This window comes from Balaenoptera acutorostrata, chromosome 11, assembly GCF_949987535.1.
Source record: "Balaenoptera acutorostrata chromosome 11, mBalAcu1.1, whole genome shotgun sequence".
In the NCBI taxonomy this organism is placed as follows: Eukaryota; Metazoa; Chordata; class Mammalia; order Artiodactyla; family Balaenopteridae; genus Balaenoptera; species Balaenoptera acutorostrata.
The window spans coordinates 38,612,932-38,633,602 of NC_080074.1; the positions used below are offsets into that span (position 1 = coordinate 38,612,932).

The 20,671-nt window shown below is 36.7% G+C and overlaps 1 protein-coding gene across 12 annotated transcripts in view; it reads left to right on the forward strand.

The window, feature by feature from the left end:
- PPFIA2 (PTPRF interacting protein alpha 2) overlaps window positions 1-20,671 on the forward strand; it is a 479,171-nt gene that overhangs the window by 421,600 nt on the left and 36,900 nt on the right. For all 12 annotated transcript variants that reach the window (XM_057557043.1, XM_057557042.1, XM_057557045.1 and 9 more), the window contains one exon: window positions 17,677-17,758. In XM_057557043.1, coding sequence (XP_057413026.1) covers window positions 17,677-17,758 — 82 coding nt within the window. The remainder of the gene's footprint in view (window positions 1-17,676; window positions 17,759-20,671) is intronic.

The following is a 20,671-nucleotide window of genomic DNA, read 5'->3' on the forward strand; positions in this document are numbered from 1 at the left end:
GTGGAGTGTAGACAACAAAGATCCAGATGCTGCTAAGAAAAAGAGCAATCAGGTGTATTCTTTTGGCTGCATGACAAGATCTTGGGCCAAAAGTGAGAGATTGTTTCAAATAAATTTGAGCTGCGTCTAAGAATTGTTAACAATCACAGATCTGAGAAGAACTGACCGCTTAGAAAGAGAGTTGTTCCTCATGATTATGTCCAACATAGACCTGCCAAGCATATGGACGTGGCAAATTATTAAATGAGGGATTCAAATTTCAGCTGAGAGATTGGAGTACATGCTCTTTAAGTTGTCCCTGCCTTGGGATTCTGTGATTCTCTACACAATTCAAAGAACTAGATGCAGAGAACCTCTGCTTTTTTAAACATTTGCAATGCTTGGCATAGTGTAGGTACTCAAAACATATGTTCAGAATAAATGAACACATGACTAGAAGCTGGGTGGAAAAAGAAGACGAAAAACTAAGAATATGGAACAGGAACTAGGGCAGTGACTTTCACCCAGATGACCAAACCAGAAATCTGGGCTTTGCCTTTACCCCTCGTTCTGCCTTGTCCTTACCCTTCCTCTAGGCACCTGCGTACATGATCACTGTCACCTCCCTATACTATTACTCCAGATACTAGCTCTTTAACATCTCTCAAGCATGTTGATTTTCTTCTTTTCTTTCTCAGGCCATCATACTAAAACAATGTCTATACTTCCAGCCTTGCCTTCTTCTAATCCATTCTTCACACTTCAGCTAAAGAGATCTATCTAAATCATATTTCTAAACTTGCCTAAAATCCCTCAATCATTTCCTAGCATCCCTAGGATGAATTCCAAATGCTTTTATATAGCCCCTAAATCCCTATATTATCTGGTTCCTGTTTGTGTCACCAGCTTTATCTGTCTCTACTTCCCATCTTACATGTTATGTTCTTAATATACTTAATATCTATTTCTTGTTTATAACTACTTCTGTCTCCTTGTGTGCATATATCCTGTTCCATCTTCCTCCTCATCCTTTGTGTAGTAATGATAATAATGATCTACTTTATATGTAATAAATATTTAATCATCACACTGAGTAGTTGCAGTATGCTAGGCACTGTTCTACACATTTTACATGTATTTTCTCTTTAAGTTTTTACAAAGATTTTGAGGTAGAAACTGCTATTTCCTCCACACATGAAGAAACATAGCTTTCCAAGCACTGTGGTATATAAAAGTGCAGGTTTCCTGAGCCCTGTTTTCTCTGAATTATTTAGGATTCGGGATAAGGCCACAATTTAAGGAGTATGTAGTCCAGTCTTTCACCTGGACCATGAGTACCCTATCTAACTTTAAATGGTCTCCATGAGGAGTCAAAAAAAATCTCTCTCTTTATACTCTGAAAAGAGTAACATAATTTTTTTCATAGAGAATAATTAGTTTCTTACCTGACCCCATCCCATCCTTCAAAATGAGCAACAAATGTATTCAAATTAAACATCTCTTTTTAAGAATGAGAAGTGGAGGTAATTTCAAAGTGGTGTAGCTGCTTTATAAAGTTGATTTTTTTCTGATATAATTAGCCACACATAATATCCCAAAGTTTGATATAAGAATAGTAATTCTGGACCTATACCCCGAGAAAACCATAATTCAAAAGAATCATGTACCACAATGTTCATTGCAGCACTATTTATAATAGCCAGGGCATGGAAGCAACCTAAGTGTCCATCAACAGATGAATGGATAAAGAAGATGTGGCACATATATACAATGGAATATTACTCAGCCATAAAAAGAAACGAAATTGAGTTATTTGTAGTGAAGTGGATGGACCTAGAGTCTGTCATACAGAGTGAAGTAAGTCAGAAAAAGAAAAACAAATACCGTATGCTAACACATATATATGGAATCTAAAAAAAAAAAAATGGTTCTGATGAACCTGGGGCAGGACAGGAATAAAGACGCAGACATAGAGAATGGACTTGAGGACACGGGGAGGGGGAAGGATAAGCTGGGACGAAGTGAGAGAGTAGCATTGACATATATGCACCACCAAATGTAAAATAGCTAGCTAGTGGGAAGCAGCTGCATAGCACAGGGAGATCAGCTCCGTGCTTTGTGACCACCTAGAGGGGTGGGAGGGAGACACAAGAGGGAGGGGATATGGGGATATATGTATGCAGATAGCTGATTCACTTTGTTATACAGCAGAAACTAACACAACACTGTAGAGCAATTATACTCCAATAAAGATGTTAAAAAAAAAATAGTAATGATCACTAATAAATAAGCTATGTAAGAAATTTAAACGTGTGCTTGAATCAATCTAATGTTATTCATCCCAGTAAAACGTTCAAAGTTAGTGCCTAATAGCAAGGATAATTAAGTTCCTTTATTAAAAGAAAAAAAGTGACTAATTAAGGTAAATTTAAATATAATGCTGACTGACATCTTAATTGGGAGAGCATTCTCTATATTTATTTCCAGAAATATAGGCTCTTATATTAGCTCTGTATGGTAATTTTTATAAGGACTTTGAAGATGTACTTTTTTCCCATAGTTATTTAAAATTAGCCTTTCAGGAAGCAAGCTTCTCTACCTTGTTTCCACATTTCTAAGAAGGGCACTGATTACGTCCTATTGCTAGGATTTCATAAAAAATAATTCTATAACAAAAGACTTTTCATTCAAAAATATATATGTATGTGTATATATGTTATATTTTATGCATGTATATATATACATGAACATACAATTAAATGTCTTTATTTCAGATTCTACATACTTAAAATTTTAATTTGGGGCTTGACTGCGGTATGATTGCTAGGCAAATGAATAACAAAAATTCTTGGAAGAATAAAGATTTTTTAACCTCTTTTAAAGAGTCTCAAATATTTTAGCTATTTTGAATCAATATTAACTTTAAAGAAAAATTATTTCTGAAGAAGTATGATGATGAACCATACTTAAAACTTCTGAACCATTTTCTTTCATTTGTAAGGATCACTATAAATGTGCTTCGCTTTTTAGTTTTATCTGTATCCCATCATCTGTCTTTATATGTAAAGCAATTTCTGCCATCACCCCGGGTGCTCTTGTATCCACATAGAACAACCATTCACAACTTAACCTTTAAGTTCACAGCTTCATTACTTCCAATGTCATTCTCTACTCCAAGTCAGACACCTCTCATGCTGTATTCTGAATCTTATCATCCCCAAACATTCCTGTTTGAAAATTACTAATTCAAGCATATCATTTCTTCCTATCTCCTCCCTTCAGCTCCCTTTATCAACTTCTTCTACTATTGTCTTTTTTAAAACTTCTATCCTTTCCCAGTGCATCAGCCCCATTTGGTCCTCTTCTCTCTCCCTATTTAGCTTGAATTCTATGTCCATAATTTCACCACACTCAAAAATTCCTAAAGCCCATCACTCCTCTTACATTTGGTGACATCCACATTGTAACTACAGCCACCAATGAATATTCTTTCTCCATGGCTACATTTGGGCACCTCTGTGCTGCAGGAGAAAATTAATGCAGGGAAATTTGGACCAGCTTCATTTGGGAATTCAACACTGCCAAGTAATCCCAGTACTTTTCTCTCACCAATCTTCTTTCTACTCTCTACAACTTCTGTTGGAGACCTCCACTGTCCTCAAACCCACATCTTCTGCAGGTGCGTTCACATTCTACTTCAGAGGGAGAGAAAAAAAGAGACAAATCTGAGTCCTCTGAATTATCTACTGCCAAATCCACACTAACACTTGCCCCCATCCTGCTTTATTACAGAAACTAGGTTAATCTCTTCTTACTTAAGAGCGTCCTTTCCCATTTTGTCTGTCACGTTGTGCCAGTTTCCCACTTGTACTTACACATTCAAATTCTACTCTCTTCGGTGTTGTGGCCATCAGCATTTAAACATTCTCAAGTTTCGCCTATTGAAAGAAATCCTTTCTTCATTCCACTTTTCCACTTCAGTTACTACCTGTTCACTTCCCAATCTGGTGTTAATAATTGATTTTCAAAATTTCTGAGTCACCAACTTGAACCTTAAGAAGCAAGAGGCAACCATATTCCACATATGGAGTTCATTTAGTAAATTATTTCTAATATGAAGTTGTACATTCAAAGTTAGCTAGTTTATAAGCAGAAGGCCCATTCATTCAGTAAGAGATCTAGAAGATTAAAGTGAGGCAACTTAAACATTTAAGAATCCTGTTTTGGAATATAAGATATACGTTAGTTGATAATGTCTTCTTGTTTGTGTCTGGATGTATGCTGATGTTCCCAAGGAAAATATTGTGCCAGTAACTGGGTTGATCTTATTCATTAGAGGGTACCTTAAAACCTGTTTTCTAGGTCAATGAAAAATTGTTATTTGCCTATTACTTACAGCGGTCTTTAACTGAAAAATGTTAATCCTTGACCAGAATCTCTCTTGCTAGTCTTGTAACCTTGACAATCTGGAGTAGAAAGAAAAAGAATAAGAGGTTATATGTTCCTGTAAATAACTGCATGTAGAAAAGAATATCAATTTTTATAGGAAGAAAAATCACTTTATCCAGACCAAAAAAATTATGAAAATATATATTACCTCTGATATGAATTTATAATATATTATCACAAACTCTCTTAGAGTTATTTACGATTATAGCTTTGTCCTTTGCAGAACATATTTTTTTGAAGGTCGTGAGCTGAAATACTTAATATTCTAAAGTGAAATAGCTGCTCAGTATTGCTCTTAAACTAATTGACTATAGAGGAGGAGAAAGTTCATAAAAACTATGAAAAGTCAGATAACTTATATACATCGATAAATATATTAGAACTTTAAGCAATACTTCTTGAGTGATGCCCTTATATTTGTGTTTCCTGTTTATTTTCATCATTTCTCTTATGTTTTATATTCAGGGTATTTCTATAGGTTCAAGTTTCCTATTTTAAAAATGATAAATAAATATGTGAGAAATATTAATATTCCACTGTGTACAGATTTGTTCAACTTGTTTTATTGGAGAGCAATTCCTAGGTAGCTAGTAGACTGAGGAAGATTATTTTGTCCATGGTAATAACTGGCCCCAAATACTTCTGGCAATTTTCATGAAGAGCACAGAAATTGCCCTTTTCTCAGAACTCATCAAAGAGTTCACAGGTATGTTGACAGGAAAACCACTTTAACCACCTGGAATGTATCTCTTTTGGGTCTTAATTTTCTTTATGTTGCATATATGATGTAAGAAATATGCCTTCAATTTCTTAGGACATTGTGATGCCAATTTGTATGGACAATTATGTTTTCATTTATGTGAAAATTTAAAGGGCTTGCCACAGCTGTTCTGCAGCTAAGGTCAAAGAACATGCATTTCTCTAAAATGCACATTTAATGAAAGAATACACAGTTTCTCTGAATGAATGTGTTTGGAGGAGGCATGTGCAGGGTGTGGCATCGCACGTCCAGCTTTTCTTTATAATGATTGTGCAATAAAAAAGGGAGCTCTCTAACTTGCCTCATTTCTTAGATAGGAATCTCTGCTTCATATTTTGTTATATTGACTCTATTTTATGAGCTATAGTAAGTTTTATTTTTCTAAGAATTAGTCTATTATGCTTGTACAGAAAATTTTAAATAATATTCTCATGGCCTTTTGTTGAATTATTCAAATTCCATATTTTCCCAGTGCCTCTATTCTATCCAGGGAACAAGTGGGCTACTTCAAACACTACATTTAAATCTACGTTTTTGTGATGATTTTTGGTAGCACTGGTGAACCAATCTAGTTCATTTTCTCCCTCAGAGCAACATTTATAAACAACTGTCCGGATAAATAAATGCTTCTACTGAAAGACACCCAGTTAGCACAGCTCAACATTTATTTTGGCAGTTAAATAGAGGAGGAAGAATTCCGTGTGGCAGGGGAAGAAGAGTGATAGAATTTTTTTTATACTTTCTCATGATCTGATTACTGGCACATAATTATTATTGTTACAGCACTTGTTAGAATTATAAAATTATGGATCTGGAATGTACAAATTTCTTCTTGCCTCAAATTAAGTTCAGGAGATTGAACATCAGAACCTACTAGTGATTTTGACGAAACCACGTATGTGAACTAGAATCCAGACATTCTGACCCTCAAACCAGTGCTTTCTTCAAGTTGCTGCCTTTCCAAAAGTCTGCTGTATTTTTCTTAAGGTCTAACAGTAAGCTGATAAATCTGCATGAGAATCTGAGCACCACTTAGTAAGTTACTGCTTCTATTTGTAAAGAGTAGCCTGAGGCGAAAAATATTCTTTAACAAGCTGCCTGACTTCCTCTGGGGGTTTACTAGAGGCTGGGAAAATGTGGTCATGCATGTTTCAGAGTGGCTCATTTTCAAGAGACAGACTTACTGGTCAACTATTAGAACTGCCCTCAGCCTGATTATGCTTTTGGACGCAGTGAGTATGTGTGTCACGGTGAAAAAAAAAAAAAAAAAATACCATGTCTTTCTCGTATCTGAGCTTCCACACATCTGAAATGATGCTCTTGTTTTATTCCATGGCTTTCTTTGGATTGAAATGTATCCATTAACATTTGTGTGCTTTTCTTTTCCATCCGTCCTTCTTCATCTCATGAAAAGCACGTCAGGGTAAGTTGAATCACAATGGCTGCTGAACATGTTTATTTTCGGCACCATCCTCTTTTTCTTTTATCTTTAGTATTTCTCTTTTCAGTTGTAACACAAGCTGCACTGCCTCTGACCTAAAATGAAAGTTGTGAAGTGTATTCATTTCCTTACCATAAAGGGAATCATTGGTTCAGAGAAATGATGTTCACATTCAGATTAATCATGTTGTCCTTTCAGGCACTTCAGTTTCTTCGGTTCTATTACACGTATATCAAAAGGCAATCCAGATGACATTTCCCCTGTTTCTCAAGTCACTCTCTAGGAGTTAGTGTGACATTCAGTGAGGCTTAAGTAATAGTTGCAGGCCACTTGAGTACTTTTGACTGTGCTGCAAGGCTGAGACCGCCTGTATGTTTTTCCTAGTGCTTTGTGGTACTCCACCAGCATTATATTCAAGAGATAAGTTTATTTGTTGATTACTAAAACTACACGTACATGAAGAAGGTTAAATGCTGGATCTTCCCCAGAAGAACTTTTACACTTAGATTCCAAAGTAATCCTTGGTTTTGGCTGAACCCTTTGGTTTTGTGTGTTCTTTTCTTTCCTGTACTACTAGTTAATTTTTAAAGCTTTGAAAAGGTATATTACTAAGATTACTGTTTCAAATTTCAAATCCTGCTTTTTGAACTAAACTTAGAATTTGTTATTTATTTCTAAAACCAACTGGGCTTCAAAGTAAAACAAATTATGCATAATATTATAAAATATTACCTTCGTGTAAATGTCTGCATTGGTGACATGGTGAGCTACAAAACACTTTAGATTGAGAGAGGTTTTGCTTTTACATTTAAAGCAAAACATTTTGAGGGGACAAGTAAAATGGCTCCAATAAGATGCAATTATTCAGGAAATGTGGAGAGTGTCACTAATTGGCAATATGGATATTTTATATACCAATAAAGGTCATGTGCTTTGTTCATTAATATGGTTTATATTTGTTATATTTTTCCTACTCTAATTTTAAGTTATAGTTATTATTACTAATTATTTAACAATGCAATATTTGCTTAAGTAAGGATAATTTATGATATTAAATTCTAGGACGTGTTCTTGCAAATGCAAGGTAAGCTGTGATTAGGATGCTATTCAGCTATGCTGGCCAAATGCAAGTTGTAAGATCTTACTTTTTAAAAACAATCGATATTCTGACATTGGATTTTTAAAGCATTATTTTCATGTCATCATGAATTATTGGCCTAATGATTTTAAGTTTCATGAGGAAATTGAAATAATGAAAATAATGTCAAGAAATACAACTTCATTCCCCCATCCCTTTTTGAATGAAATATTGAAAAATAATAGACTCATAATGCATCAATATTTATGGACTTTAAGAAACTGATATAATTACCTTAATTGGAAAATTCAATTTCTTGTCTTGCACATGCTCCTGGAATTTAAACATTTTAAGACCTCAAAATCATTCCCTTAGTACAGTTGCTAAAAGAAAGCTTAGGAGGTTGAATGTCAGGAGAAGATAGTACAAACATAGTAAAGACGAGGGAAGATTTGAAGTGGAAAGAATATTGAATTAGGAATCAGAAGATAAGACTTTAAGCCCCAACTTTCCCATGTGTTTGCTGCATACTTTTGCGTGACTGACTTATATTCTGTGTACTTTCTAATATTGCTGTCAACTTCCCAATACTCACAAGAGTATGAGAAGATATGAATAATCTCAGAAGCATAGAAACTATGAACTTCAAATCTGAGTTAAAGAGGGCTCAAAATTAGATGAAGCACTAAAGCAATCTAGTCTAAATGGCATCCATATAAACCTGAAAAATTACCAGTGTTCCTCCAGTAAGTCCCCAATTTACAGTCAGGAAGGGACTGGGAAGAACAAACCACAGTGTCTTGCAAAAGTGAAATTGTTTACTGGAAAGTAACACAAGCCCCTCTAGTTTTTAATAACAACATGAGTAATTGTATTGCTCCTTCGCATTCGTGCGTGCATGTGTGTGTTTATACCCTTTCAATGGTTTTGAAAGTGATTAAATTCAAAATAAAATGAGGAGTGAAATTATGTAAATCCCTACTCAAATTCACAAATAAATTTCTTTCCTGAGACTGTGCCCTCCATTTCAAGTAGCTTGCAGGGAAAAAAAAAGGTCTCAATATGAATGAACTTTGGTTTTATGTGATCAAATAATTTCAAGCAACCTAGCATGTATTCTGAGAATCTAAATAAAACACTACTTAAGTGTATTATGGACTTTTATATGCACTACATGTGAAAATGTGCCATAACAGGATACACAAACACACACACTTGCACTTACACACAGACAAAATCGCAGCATGCCGCGCTTTCAAACTCAAGCCGACCTTGTTAATGTCGGATTTGAAACTCTTAATTTTATGGAGCTAAATGTGTGTACTTAGGTAATCAATGTCTGAAGCAGCTGATTGGGATTTGTAACATATTTCTGTTTAGAATAATTATGTTAATTAAGATATACATTTTCAGCTTACAGAAGTTAAAAAATTTGAAGCGGCACCATATTTCCTTCATATTTGCTGACCAGAATTTCAAACAGTTTCTCAACTATGTAATTTTAATTTTCATGGAATTGATCAACAGATATAGATTTCTTTTTTTTTTTACTTGAATTAGAATTTCATCACCTATATGATCTTTTTTTTTATAAGTAATTTAAATTTATTTATTTTTTTATTTATTTATGGCTGTGTTGGGTCTTCGTTTCTGTGCGAGGGCTTTCTCTAGTTGTGGCAAGAGGGGGCCACTCTTCATCGCGGTGCGCGGGCCTCTCACTATCGCGGCCTCTCTTGTTGCGGAGCACAGGCTCCAGACGCGCAGGCTCAGTAGTTGTGGCTCACGGGCCCAGCTGCTCCGCGGCACGTGGGATCTTCCCAGACCAGGGCTCGAACCCGTGTCCCCTGCACTGGCAGGCAGACTCCCAACCACTGCGCCACCAGGGAAGCCCAGATATAGATTTCTGAATAATGAGATTATAGCTCATTGTCTGGTTGAAATTTGAGGAGATCATGTTCTATTTACCCTCTTGACTGTTGAAGTTTATTGGAACAAGATACATTTTATAATTAATAATGGTGTGAAGTCTATGTAAATTTACTGTTATATTATGTAGGGAAGATTTATTCTCTGTGCTACACTGTTAAGAAGTAGATTCAGTTGTCAAATTATTTTGACTTACATTTCATTCTTGGTTCTTATCGAGCCACATATTTATTTCTCCCGGTTGTATCAATAAGTAAGTACTTGTTGTGTGCCACAGTAAGTAAATAAGCCCTAAAGATAAATTATTCAACCAGAGAATTACTTTGTATTACAATAATACAAAATTAATTGAACTGAAACAAATTACAACAAATTCAGCTTTTCCATCCTGATTATATAAATGGGGCTAACCTCCTTCCTCTGGCCAAGATTCAGAGCCTGTTTGTAGTAGGGAACAGCAAGAAAAGAAAAGTCATAGCTCCTTTTTTCTCTTATAGGGTTGAGGACTGAAATGTGTGATAGTGAGGGGGTAAAGACTATCTATATTGGCCAGGAAGTCACATAAATGTATGCCTAAATATGAATGAATAAAAAGGAGAGAAATAAAGGTGGGAAACTATCATTGTCTTTAATTCTAACAAAGAGGTGGTTGTTACTATCTTCCTTTTACGGTTATGAAAAGTTCAGAGAGGTTAATTAGCTAAAGGATAGTGTGGGTTGTTAAGAGGCTGACTCTGTGACCAGGTGACTGGCACTCAAATTCTGGCTCTGCACTCACCGACTCTGTGCTCCAAGTGGCCTCTTTTCTTCAGTGTCCTCATCTGCAAATGTGTATCAATATGTATCTTATTGGATTGTCCTGAAGATTAAATGACTTACACATATAAAGCACTGAGGATAGTGCTTCACACATAGTAAGTGATATACGCATGTCAGCTGTTATTATCTGAGATCTAAACCCTAATTTGCCTGCATATAGAAACTTTGGTCTTTCAAACCATGATATTATATCTCAGAAGGTTATGAAGTGGTTCATATGAACAAGAGAGCACATTAGATAAAGTTCTATTACAGTACTCACTGTATTCAATTGTAATATAATTTATTTAATTACATTTAAATGCAATTTTAAATTTTAAATGAGAAGTATAGTAAATACAATAACTAGAGTATATACAAGTTATAATATTTGTGTAGAAGAGAAAATTAATTCTCCCTGTGAAAGGTCTTGGCATCTTAACAGGAAGGATAAAGCATAAATTTTGTCAGAAAAGATAAGTGTGAGTTTGTCACAATTATGATGCAAGGAAGGATGCTCTAGGCAGAAGAAAAAGGCATATACAAAGTCATAGAGGGTAAAATAGAATGAGGTGTTTGGAAAATGGCAAGTATTTCAGGATTGCTTGAGCAGAAGTAGCTGGGAGATAGCCAAGGGCCAGATCACCAAGGGTCTTTTTAGTTGAGCTAAGATATTTGACCTATATTTTCAGTTGCCTGCTTAAAAACCTCAAGGGGGAGATTTTTAAGCAGGCAACTCTTACAAAAATATTTGTGTTTAGAAAGGTTTTTCTGGAAGTTGGAACAAGGATGAGAGGTAGGGAATACCAAAGGAGAGGCAGACTCTGGGAGTTCATTTCCATGATCTACAAATGAGAATTTGAACAAAAGCTTTGGTAATAGTTGATCAATTTACAAAATGTCATATTTAATGTTAGAGAGGGCACTTTTATTTCTTCCTGCAGCCAATCTGTGTAACAGGTAAACAAAATTCTTACTTCTTTTTAAGATGTAATAAGTAGTTGGATATTAACGAAGACATAGAATACTTAAAAGCTGCCCTTTGATCAAGGATCCTGGATGGTTGTCAACACTGAGAGTTCATGGATTACAAAATAGCAATCTTTCAAAAGATATTCTTGGCTAGATCCTGCAAAGAAAAATGCATGGTGCAGTAGAAGAGCAAACTCTCATCTCCAGGACTTTAGTCTTGGGTGGGAGATGAGGCCCATGTATGTGCTGCTCATCAGCAGTCTTTATGAGCGATGCTGACACTATGAGTTTCCAGATTTTGAAAGATAAAAAATTCATTGTGGGATCTGGGATGATCAAAAATAAAAGGAAGTTTTATGATTTAGGCAAACAGTAAGATTTTGATAGTGGAAGAAGAAGAGAAAGAACTTACCAACTCTGGAAAATGGTATTTGCAAAGATGGAATTATTCATGTTCATATTATTTGCCAAAATAGGTTTTCAGTTCTAGTGAAAAATAAGGAAGGATGATTAGAAAGGAAAACCAAGACTAAACCGATTTCAGTCTTTGTAATCCAGGTTAAGGATTATGCTTTAGGCATTCGAGGAACCATTGAAGGGTTTTCAGAGGATAGTGCAATGATAAATAGCTCACATATTGGCCGTTTCCTTTGTACAAGTCACTGTTGTCATCACATTACATATATTTTCTTATTCAACTCTCATACCAACCCTCTGAGGTAGGTACTGTTATCAACTTCATTTTACAGATGAGGAAACTGAGGCACAAAAAGGTAGTGACTTGTCTTTGGATGCACAGCTAAGAAGGGAGGGCACCAGGAATCCAGCCCAAGCATTCCCACTTCAGAGCCCACTGTATTACCTACTCTGCCATGACAGCAGATTTTTTTCATGGCAGTGTATTGCAAGGGTAAGAAGCTTGGAGAGTGGGGCCAGTTAAAAGACAGAAAAAAGAATAATGGCAGTGAAAATAGAAAGTGAAAGAAGATAAAATACAAAGTATGAATGGGAAATTGACAGGCATTAAATGGAGGGTGACTGAAATGGCCAGTCTGAGTGACAAAGGAAATGATACCATATGGTATTTAGACAGTCATGTCGCAAATTGGCAGTCCCAAAATAGCATCCTAGGCTAAGTGGTCTGAGAATAAAGTCTCTTTTCACTGACAGCAATGAACCATCCACATTGGGAAAAATACAGAAAAGGAGACTTTCCTGCCCCCATGGTTTGTGAATTTTTGAGTAACTAATGAATTTCATTTCTCAGAGTTTTATCATCTTATTGAATTTGTTGATTTACAAGTTGTTCTCCCAAACTGTAAGGGTACGAGAACAGGGACTTTGTATGCCCCCGGACTAGGTTAGGCAGTCAGTCATTAGATTTTTATAGACCTACCATGTGTCTGGTTTTTGTCCTCAAAACAAAAAATAAAACTGGCTAAATCTCTGACTCAATAAAATGTTAAAGATATTGTAGGGAAAATTGTTTAGTACTAAGGGGCCTATAAAAATAAGTAGTAAATATTGCCCCTGGGTCCAGGGTAGGATGGCTTCTGAGAGGAAGTATTTTTGTTGTGTCTTGAAAATCAAGATAAAGTGAGTGGGAAGACAAGACAGGAAGGTGTGTGGATATTGTTTACTGTGAAGGAAACAGAGCTTAGAAATGTAAGCATATTCCACCTATGAGGTCAAAACTGAAATAATTGGAGAAAGACATAAAACCTGAAAAGGAGGAGCCAGACATTTCTATTTGGATGGAATCATTTAAGCAAAATCATACTTGCTTAAATTAGTCTGGATTAGGATTTAGGAACTACAAGCCTGGAATATACCCTTGATTTATTTACATTTTTAGACATTCTCAATCCTTTATCTAGAAATCCTTGGGTCTAAACATTACTAGGGTGCCCACACTTTGTTCCTGTCTTCAGGCACAAGCAAGTGCAGGCTGCCCTCTGCACATTTCTGTATGAACTTGCCAATTACTCACACACCTGAGCGTTCCCCAAGTGCTGGGCCTTCTTAATGTGTCACATTCCATTGACAGTAACTCACTGACACCCTTATCAAGAGAGTCTGAGGCCTTTGGAGGGAATCTAATGGTATTCTTTATTGCAGACAAGAATGTGTTCCCTGAAAATACTCAGTGACTCAGAAGTTTTTCTGATTCAAAATGACCTTCCCTTACAATTAGTACTTTTCTTTTTTTTGTTTCCACACAGGAAATGACAATCCTGTACCTGAAACTTCCTCTAGAAGGAAGTGCTACTGACGTCCTCTAAAATCTGGTCTAAAACTTAAAACAAAAATGGGTGCCCATAACTATAGTAATGTATAAGTGATTTGAGGGGAAAGGATGGTTAAATATTAGATTGTCTAAAAGAAAGGAAGGAAGGAAGGAAAGAAAGGGAGGGAGGGAGGGAAGAAGGGAGGGAGAAAGGAAAGAAGGGAGGGAAGGAAAGAAGGGAGGGAAGAAAGAAGGGATGAAGGAAGGATGGAAGGAAGGAAGGAAGGGAGGGAGGCAAAAATGTTTCTTCAGGCCTGAATAGAAAGACAGTAAATTCAGACGCAGATGTGTACTGGGGAATGTGATTATGACATCACTCTGGAAGAACTGTAACTGAACCTTTGAAAAGGTTGAATCTGGGGTACAGAGAGAATGCATACATTTCTACACATGCACTGGACGAACAGAGAACACCAGTATACACAAAATGCCTGTTTGGGCCAAATCAGTTTTATATTTAGTATTTCTAATATTTTTCTGACAGTGACTTCAAAATATCTAATGACAACAAGCATGGCCCCATGAAATTAATGCTATACGTGCCCTTAATAATGTTATGAAATCATCATGTATTAAACTCAGTGATTTCCAACAATTGGAGCATTACCCATATTGCTTTATTTTTCTAACAGTGCCTCTCTCTCAAGCCAATATGCCCAGATATATGTCTCTTATAAATTCTGTATAATGCAGACTTTTTTTTATAATAAAGAAGAATTAAATGTAATATTGCTTTGAGAATTTCAATGCATTTCTTTACATAATTAAAACTGCCCTTGGGTTAAGGAAAAGCAGGTCTGGAGTTAACATCATGTAGCACACAGTCCTAGAGTAAAATCCAGCCATCCACTCCAATCTGGCCTGTTTCTCACAGTTTCAAGTGTGTCACTTCAAAGGCCTCTACTTGGGATTTAGCCCTGCCAGCTGAGGACCAAAGGGTGGAATCCACTGGACTTGAGCTCCCTTATTTCATTATCTTTGCAAACTCTTACTAAAGTTATTGTGCTATGAGAGTTTGTGATTTAAACACAATAAACAAAGCTAAAAAAAAGAAAAATTTTCCAAGGTTTACATCGTCCAATGATTTCTCAAACAATTGTATGATAAATTTCTGTTCAAAAAGAGAATAGGATTATTTGAACACACTGGATTACCTCAACCAGATTCCTATCAGGGGTCGCAAACCAGACCAGACTCTAGGAATCGTGTGGAATGGGTGCTATGCTGACAAAGTGGCTTAAAAAATGGACTAAAAAATACATTATGGGATGCAAGTTACTGAAACAAGAAGCAGCTAAATATAAATACTGGCTGACATGTTCAACATTCACAACTATTTACAGAGCACCTCTTTGGTGCCAGACTTTGTTCTAGATAATTCAAATGCACTTCTGAGCAGAGTATGTATATGAAACATTGGTCCTCCTTGAGCTTATTTTCTTTCATGCGATGACAGATTGAGGAGTAAATGACACTGTATGTTAGAAGCTAAGTGCCATGGGAAAAAAGTAAGGCAAGGAATGGGGATAAAGAATGTCTGCTTGGTGTTATGGGAAGGAGGGGAAGAGACATTCAGAGGGAAGGAGACATTTGAGTAAAGATTTAAAGTATGTGAGGGAGTAAGGCATGTGAAGATAGAGGGGACAAGCATTCAAATAGAGGGAACAGCAGATGCAAAGGTCCTGAGACAGAAAAAGGCCTGGGCTGTTTCCAGGGAGCAACAAGGAAACCAGTGTTGCGGAGTGAGATGGGAATTGAGTCAGAGAGATGAAGAGGGTAGGGTGGATCCTAACAGCTGCTTGAGCTTTTATTCTCAGTGAGACAGGTAGTAATTGGAAAGTTATGAGCAGAGAAGTTACATTATCCAATTTAACTTTTAATAGGATCACTCCAGCTCATGTGGTGCATTTTTTTATTAAGGAACTAGTCAGAATTAAAATGTTCTAGTTTTCAAAAATGGCGTATGTACAACTCATGTAATTCGCTTGTGAAAATGTTATGTGCTTCCTAGGTGTTGAGTGCATATTGACTTGCTTTTTTGCTAAATGTAGCAAAAACCAGTTGTAAATGTATACTTGTTTCTTCCCCTTTAATGCCACTCACCTGTCACATAAGTGGAAGTATTTTTTTTCCCTAATGGATATAATATTACAACTCTCAATAATGCTCTTGTCTCTGTGGAAGCCTACTCTAAATTTTCTTGCACGTATTCTGTGTTCAGTCCTGCCTCTGACCCTCCACCCTTACTGCTCATCCAGATTGGAACGTCATCTGTAACTCCTTCCCACCAGCCCTTCAAAGTCAGTTCAGTTGCTGCAAAGCCTTCACTGATCATTTCCATTGCTACTAACCCCTTCTCCAAAATCCTCACCCTCAGAATATGCATCATTGAGTTTTGGCATCTAATTGTGCATTGTACGACGTTTTTAAACAGTTTCATGTGTTTGCTTTTTCTACGTAACCAGGGATCTCCTGGAAAACTGGGTGCATGTCTGTATTTCCACAGGTCTCAGCTCACAATAGGTGCTCAATAAGTACCTGATGGTTGGTTGTTTAACCCTTCAACCCATTTCTGTCAATACATCTGTCACAGTGAGACGATGCTATTCAAATCTGGTTTTCAATGAAGGAATGTCACTGGGAAGCCTGAGGGAACGGGTAAGGGTAGAGCAAGCCAGGCGAGGGAGCCCCTCTAGTTTCACCTTGGATTCGTGGCACCAGTGTCGCTGTTCCCTTTCCCAGGTGCTGAATAGCTTACACATGCTTCTTTGCTATCCCATGAAATGAAAGAGCAGTTGATTTATGTGTCTCTTCATCTACTATAACTTTAATTTTTGTTTTGCCTCCCTGGTTCTTTGTCACACTGCATTTTTTTTGGCAGCATCCATCACAGACACGGAAAGTTTTTGCTATAAATAAAAAATAAAGGCATTTTTATTATATATTTTAACATATTATAGTCCACCACAATGAACAATTAATCACTTGGTAGTAGGAAATAATTAAATGCTTCATTTTGGAGTTCCTAAGCATGAAGGACACACAGTCAACATAAAGCAATATGTGTAAAAATGTGTGTGTAAGATCAATGCATCTAAGGAATAGAGAATATATTTTCCAATATAGTCCTGGCCAGGTATATGTCAATTTGAGTTTCAAAGAAAACAGAAACTTGCTATTTCAATCATGAGCGATCTGCAATTGGTTTTGTAGATGGATGTCAAGGGTCAGTAGTAGAGATAGTGATTAAAGATGCATTTGTCAAGGTTGTTTACAACTTTTTGTTATCAGAAACAACCATTTGTTGTCATTGGGATGTTTTGCTTTCATTAAAACCAGTAGTGATTATAAATGGAAATAAGTGTACTATTGAATTTTACACCTTACATTGCTTTGTAGTGATGGAAGTCAATATACCTCAGAGTTCTCTTCAAATGAGAAGTAATTTTGTAGTCTATACAAAAAACTAACTCCTGAGATAGCCACCTGGACCCAGAGAGCATACTAAAATCAAGCATATCACTTGAATGGGGCTAAAATGACCAACTTGATCTTCTGCCTCTATAAACAGGCATTTATCTACTACTGAAATAACAAGGGAAACAGGCAAGACAGATGGAAGAAGCCTCATTTAGATCCTGTAGTGCATGCCAGAATATGCATATGTTGGCCAGTTTCTTGTTTAAGGGATAAGATATTTGCTGATAATAAAATTCAGCTTCTTAGTCCATTAACATTTAATGTTTGAATTTTAGTGAATAAGTGTTGGGGAAAATTATTTTTAGATGTCAGTGTTTCATTTCTAATAAAATCAATGGATGATTTGCATGTATTATTCAAAGGAAGAAGGATTTCTTTTATTTCTGTATTAACTCATAAAAAATTTATAAAGGATTATTGGGTTTTTTAAAAATATTGTCATTAAAAATAATCACAGCCATCTTTTCCCATATTACCTGACTAATAATCTTTGCTGTATACTTCAGGCATGAACTTCTAGAAGAAGCTCGGAGAAAGGGATTACCTTTTGCCCAGTGGGATGGGCCCACTGTAGTCGCGTGGTTAGAGGTAAGAGAGTTAAACCAGAAGGCTCTTAATCCAGTCACTGCTAACTTGATAGTATTTTTAGAGACAAGTAAAGACCGGTTCCTGACATCCTAGTTTTCCAATAGTCTGGAATAACTTATAAAGAGAATATTTGCTTTATCTAGGGACCCATGGGCATTCTTGTGATTTTACTCTGATGTTTTCTTGTGATTGTGGCAGAAGGAAGCAGGCCGTGAGATAAAAGAAAGTTTTAGTAAATTCTATCTTCTTCATATCTAGAGTAAATCAAGAAACAGTTTTTGAGTGATACTTCTGTTGTTGCAAGAAAACATCTGTCCCAGTACATCAGTCCAGAGCCCTTCCTCATCAGCAGGTTAACAGAGAAGAGGTATCTCCATATATTTAACACTTCTGTCTTATCCAAGATATTGCTGCCATTCCTTTGCTTGTAGTGTAATTCCTGAAACTAGTTCTTTAAGACTAGGGGCCAGCTAGATTTAGACATTTGGAGTTATGCAGGAGAAGATGCATCCCCTTGTTCCCTTCTGTGTCTAGACTGAATGTTTTAATGAAACAAAAACTACATTCAGCATTTCCTGCATAACACAAGGGTCTGGAAAAGTGAGTTAGTACTTGATCAGCTTGGAGGCAGCAGGAGCAGACCAGGACAGTGAACGAAATATATATTTGACCACAAAGGGCCCCTTCATACCACTTATCAATAGTTTTCACTGCCCCTTCCATTCAGTTCTCTAATGTGGGCTGTTGGTAGCTGCTAGGATATGCTGACGTCAAGGCAAAGAAGAATACAGTCAGCCCTCCCTATCCATGGGTTCCCCATCGTGGATTCAACCAAACACGTTCAATCCGAGACAGAATCCGAGGATGATGAGCCCAACAGTAAGGGACTTGAGCATCTGTGGATTTTGGTATGGGGTGTCCTGGAGCCAATTTCCTGAGGGTACCAAGGGACTGACTGTATGAACTTTTCTTGCTTGGCAGAGGCAGTTAAAACCCATTGTTTTAAAAGGTTTGGGATTATAAAATTGTCCACCTTCATTATCATATCACATCCAGAGCTAATGAATTAATCAATAAGGAACAATCAAAACTCACTTGAGTTTAAAAAATAATCTTATACAGATAAATATAAAAACATGCTGCATTTTTTTCTTGGACTGAGTGAAAGAAGGCTATGTCTTGCTTTATTTTATTCTTTTATATCAGTCAGGGAATTTTTAGCTTATTAGTGATCAGAGCTGCTTCTTCCAAATATTTCTTTCAAATTACTATATTTTAAAAATCAATTATAAGACAAAATGCTTAAGAAAGCCCACCTCAAAATTGAGAGCAATTCTTTGTTCAGTTTCACTCCAGTAAAATGAGCTGCAGTTTGACAGAGAGTTAACTGCTATTTTGGCAAGTGATGAACAAATCCTTTATATATTAAAAAAAAAAACAAAACATTTACTGACATTAAGGGGCTAGGAAATGACAGGCAGTGAAGTTTGTGCTAATTAAAACTATCCTGAGCACGCAGAAATTGCTCATAATGTGTTCCATAAAGTGACTTTATAAAATGACTTTATACAGTGACTTCACAACTATTTACAGAGCACCTCTTTGGTGCCAGACTTTGTTCTAGATGCTTCAAATGCACTTCTGAACAGAGTATGTGTATGAAACATTGGTCCTCCTTGAGCTTATTTTCTTTCATGTGGTGACAGATTGAGGAGTAAATGACACTGTATGTTAGAAGCTAAGTGCCATGGGAAAAAATAAGGCAAGGAATGGGGATAAAGAATGTCTGCTTGGTGTTATGGGAAGGAGGGGAAGAGACATTCAGAGGGAAGGAGGCATTTGAGTAAAGATTTAAAGTATGTGAGGGAGTAAGGCATGTGAAGATAGAGGGGACAAGCATTCAAATAGAGGGAACAGCAGATGCAAAGGTCCTGAGGCAGAAAAAGGCCTGGGCTGTTTCCAGGGAACAACAAGGAAACCAGTGTTGTATAATAAGTGAAATTATACAATGGAATAAACAAGATGAATGAGGTGGGTGATCCAATGGATGAGAGCTCTTAACTTTCACCTCCTTTAGTATCTCCTTCAATGCACAGCCCACTAAGAGTGATGTGAACAAATAAGTCTGATGCTTCACACACCATTTATTGACACCAAAAACTTTGTAAAAGTCTAATCAGGGATGACCTTGGTAACCATGTATTGGCAAGCATTTGGGTAATGTTAACCAGTGTGGAAATCCAAATATCTTAGCATAGAGGAGGTGAAAAGAGGTGACAATCTTTAGGGTCCAGTGAAGGTATATTTAGACGTTTAGTTATTTTGAACAACTTGAGTTTACAAACTATGAAGTGAAGTCCCATTTTCTGTCGTAGCTAATCATATCTGTCAAGGCAAGGTCAATTCCTTTGCCTAACCTGTAGGAGACACTATATTCAGTCATGCACTGTGCCTATATCCCCTCTCTCCTTCTCTTATCTCAGTCACAGCCCAGGCCACATTGACTGAAAGATTTGACTTTTTGTGTTTCCTCTACAGAGGCAAGCAACCCTTTAATATGGCAGAATTTTTTAATTTAAAAAAAAAATCAGTGTTATCTATTATCATGTAACAAATTATCCCAACACTTAGCATTTATTTTCCTCCTGGCTTCTGTAGGTCAGGAATCTGGACATGGTTTAGCTACCGCCTCTGTTCAAAGTCTCTCACAAGGCTGCGAGCAAGGTGTCAGCCAGGACAGCAGTCATCTCAAGGCTTGACTTGGGGAAATCCAATTCCAAGCTGACTCAGTTCCTTGCTAGCTGTTGGCCAGAGACATCTGTTCCTTTCCATGTGAACATCTCAAAGGACGACTCACAGCCCTGCAGCTGGCTTTCCCCAGAGCGAGAGCTCGGAGAAGACAGAGGGGGAGAG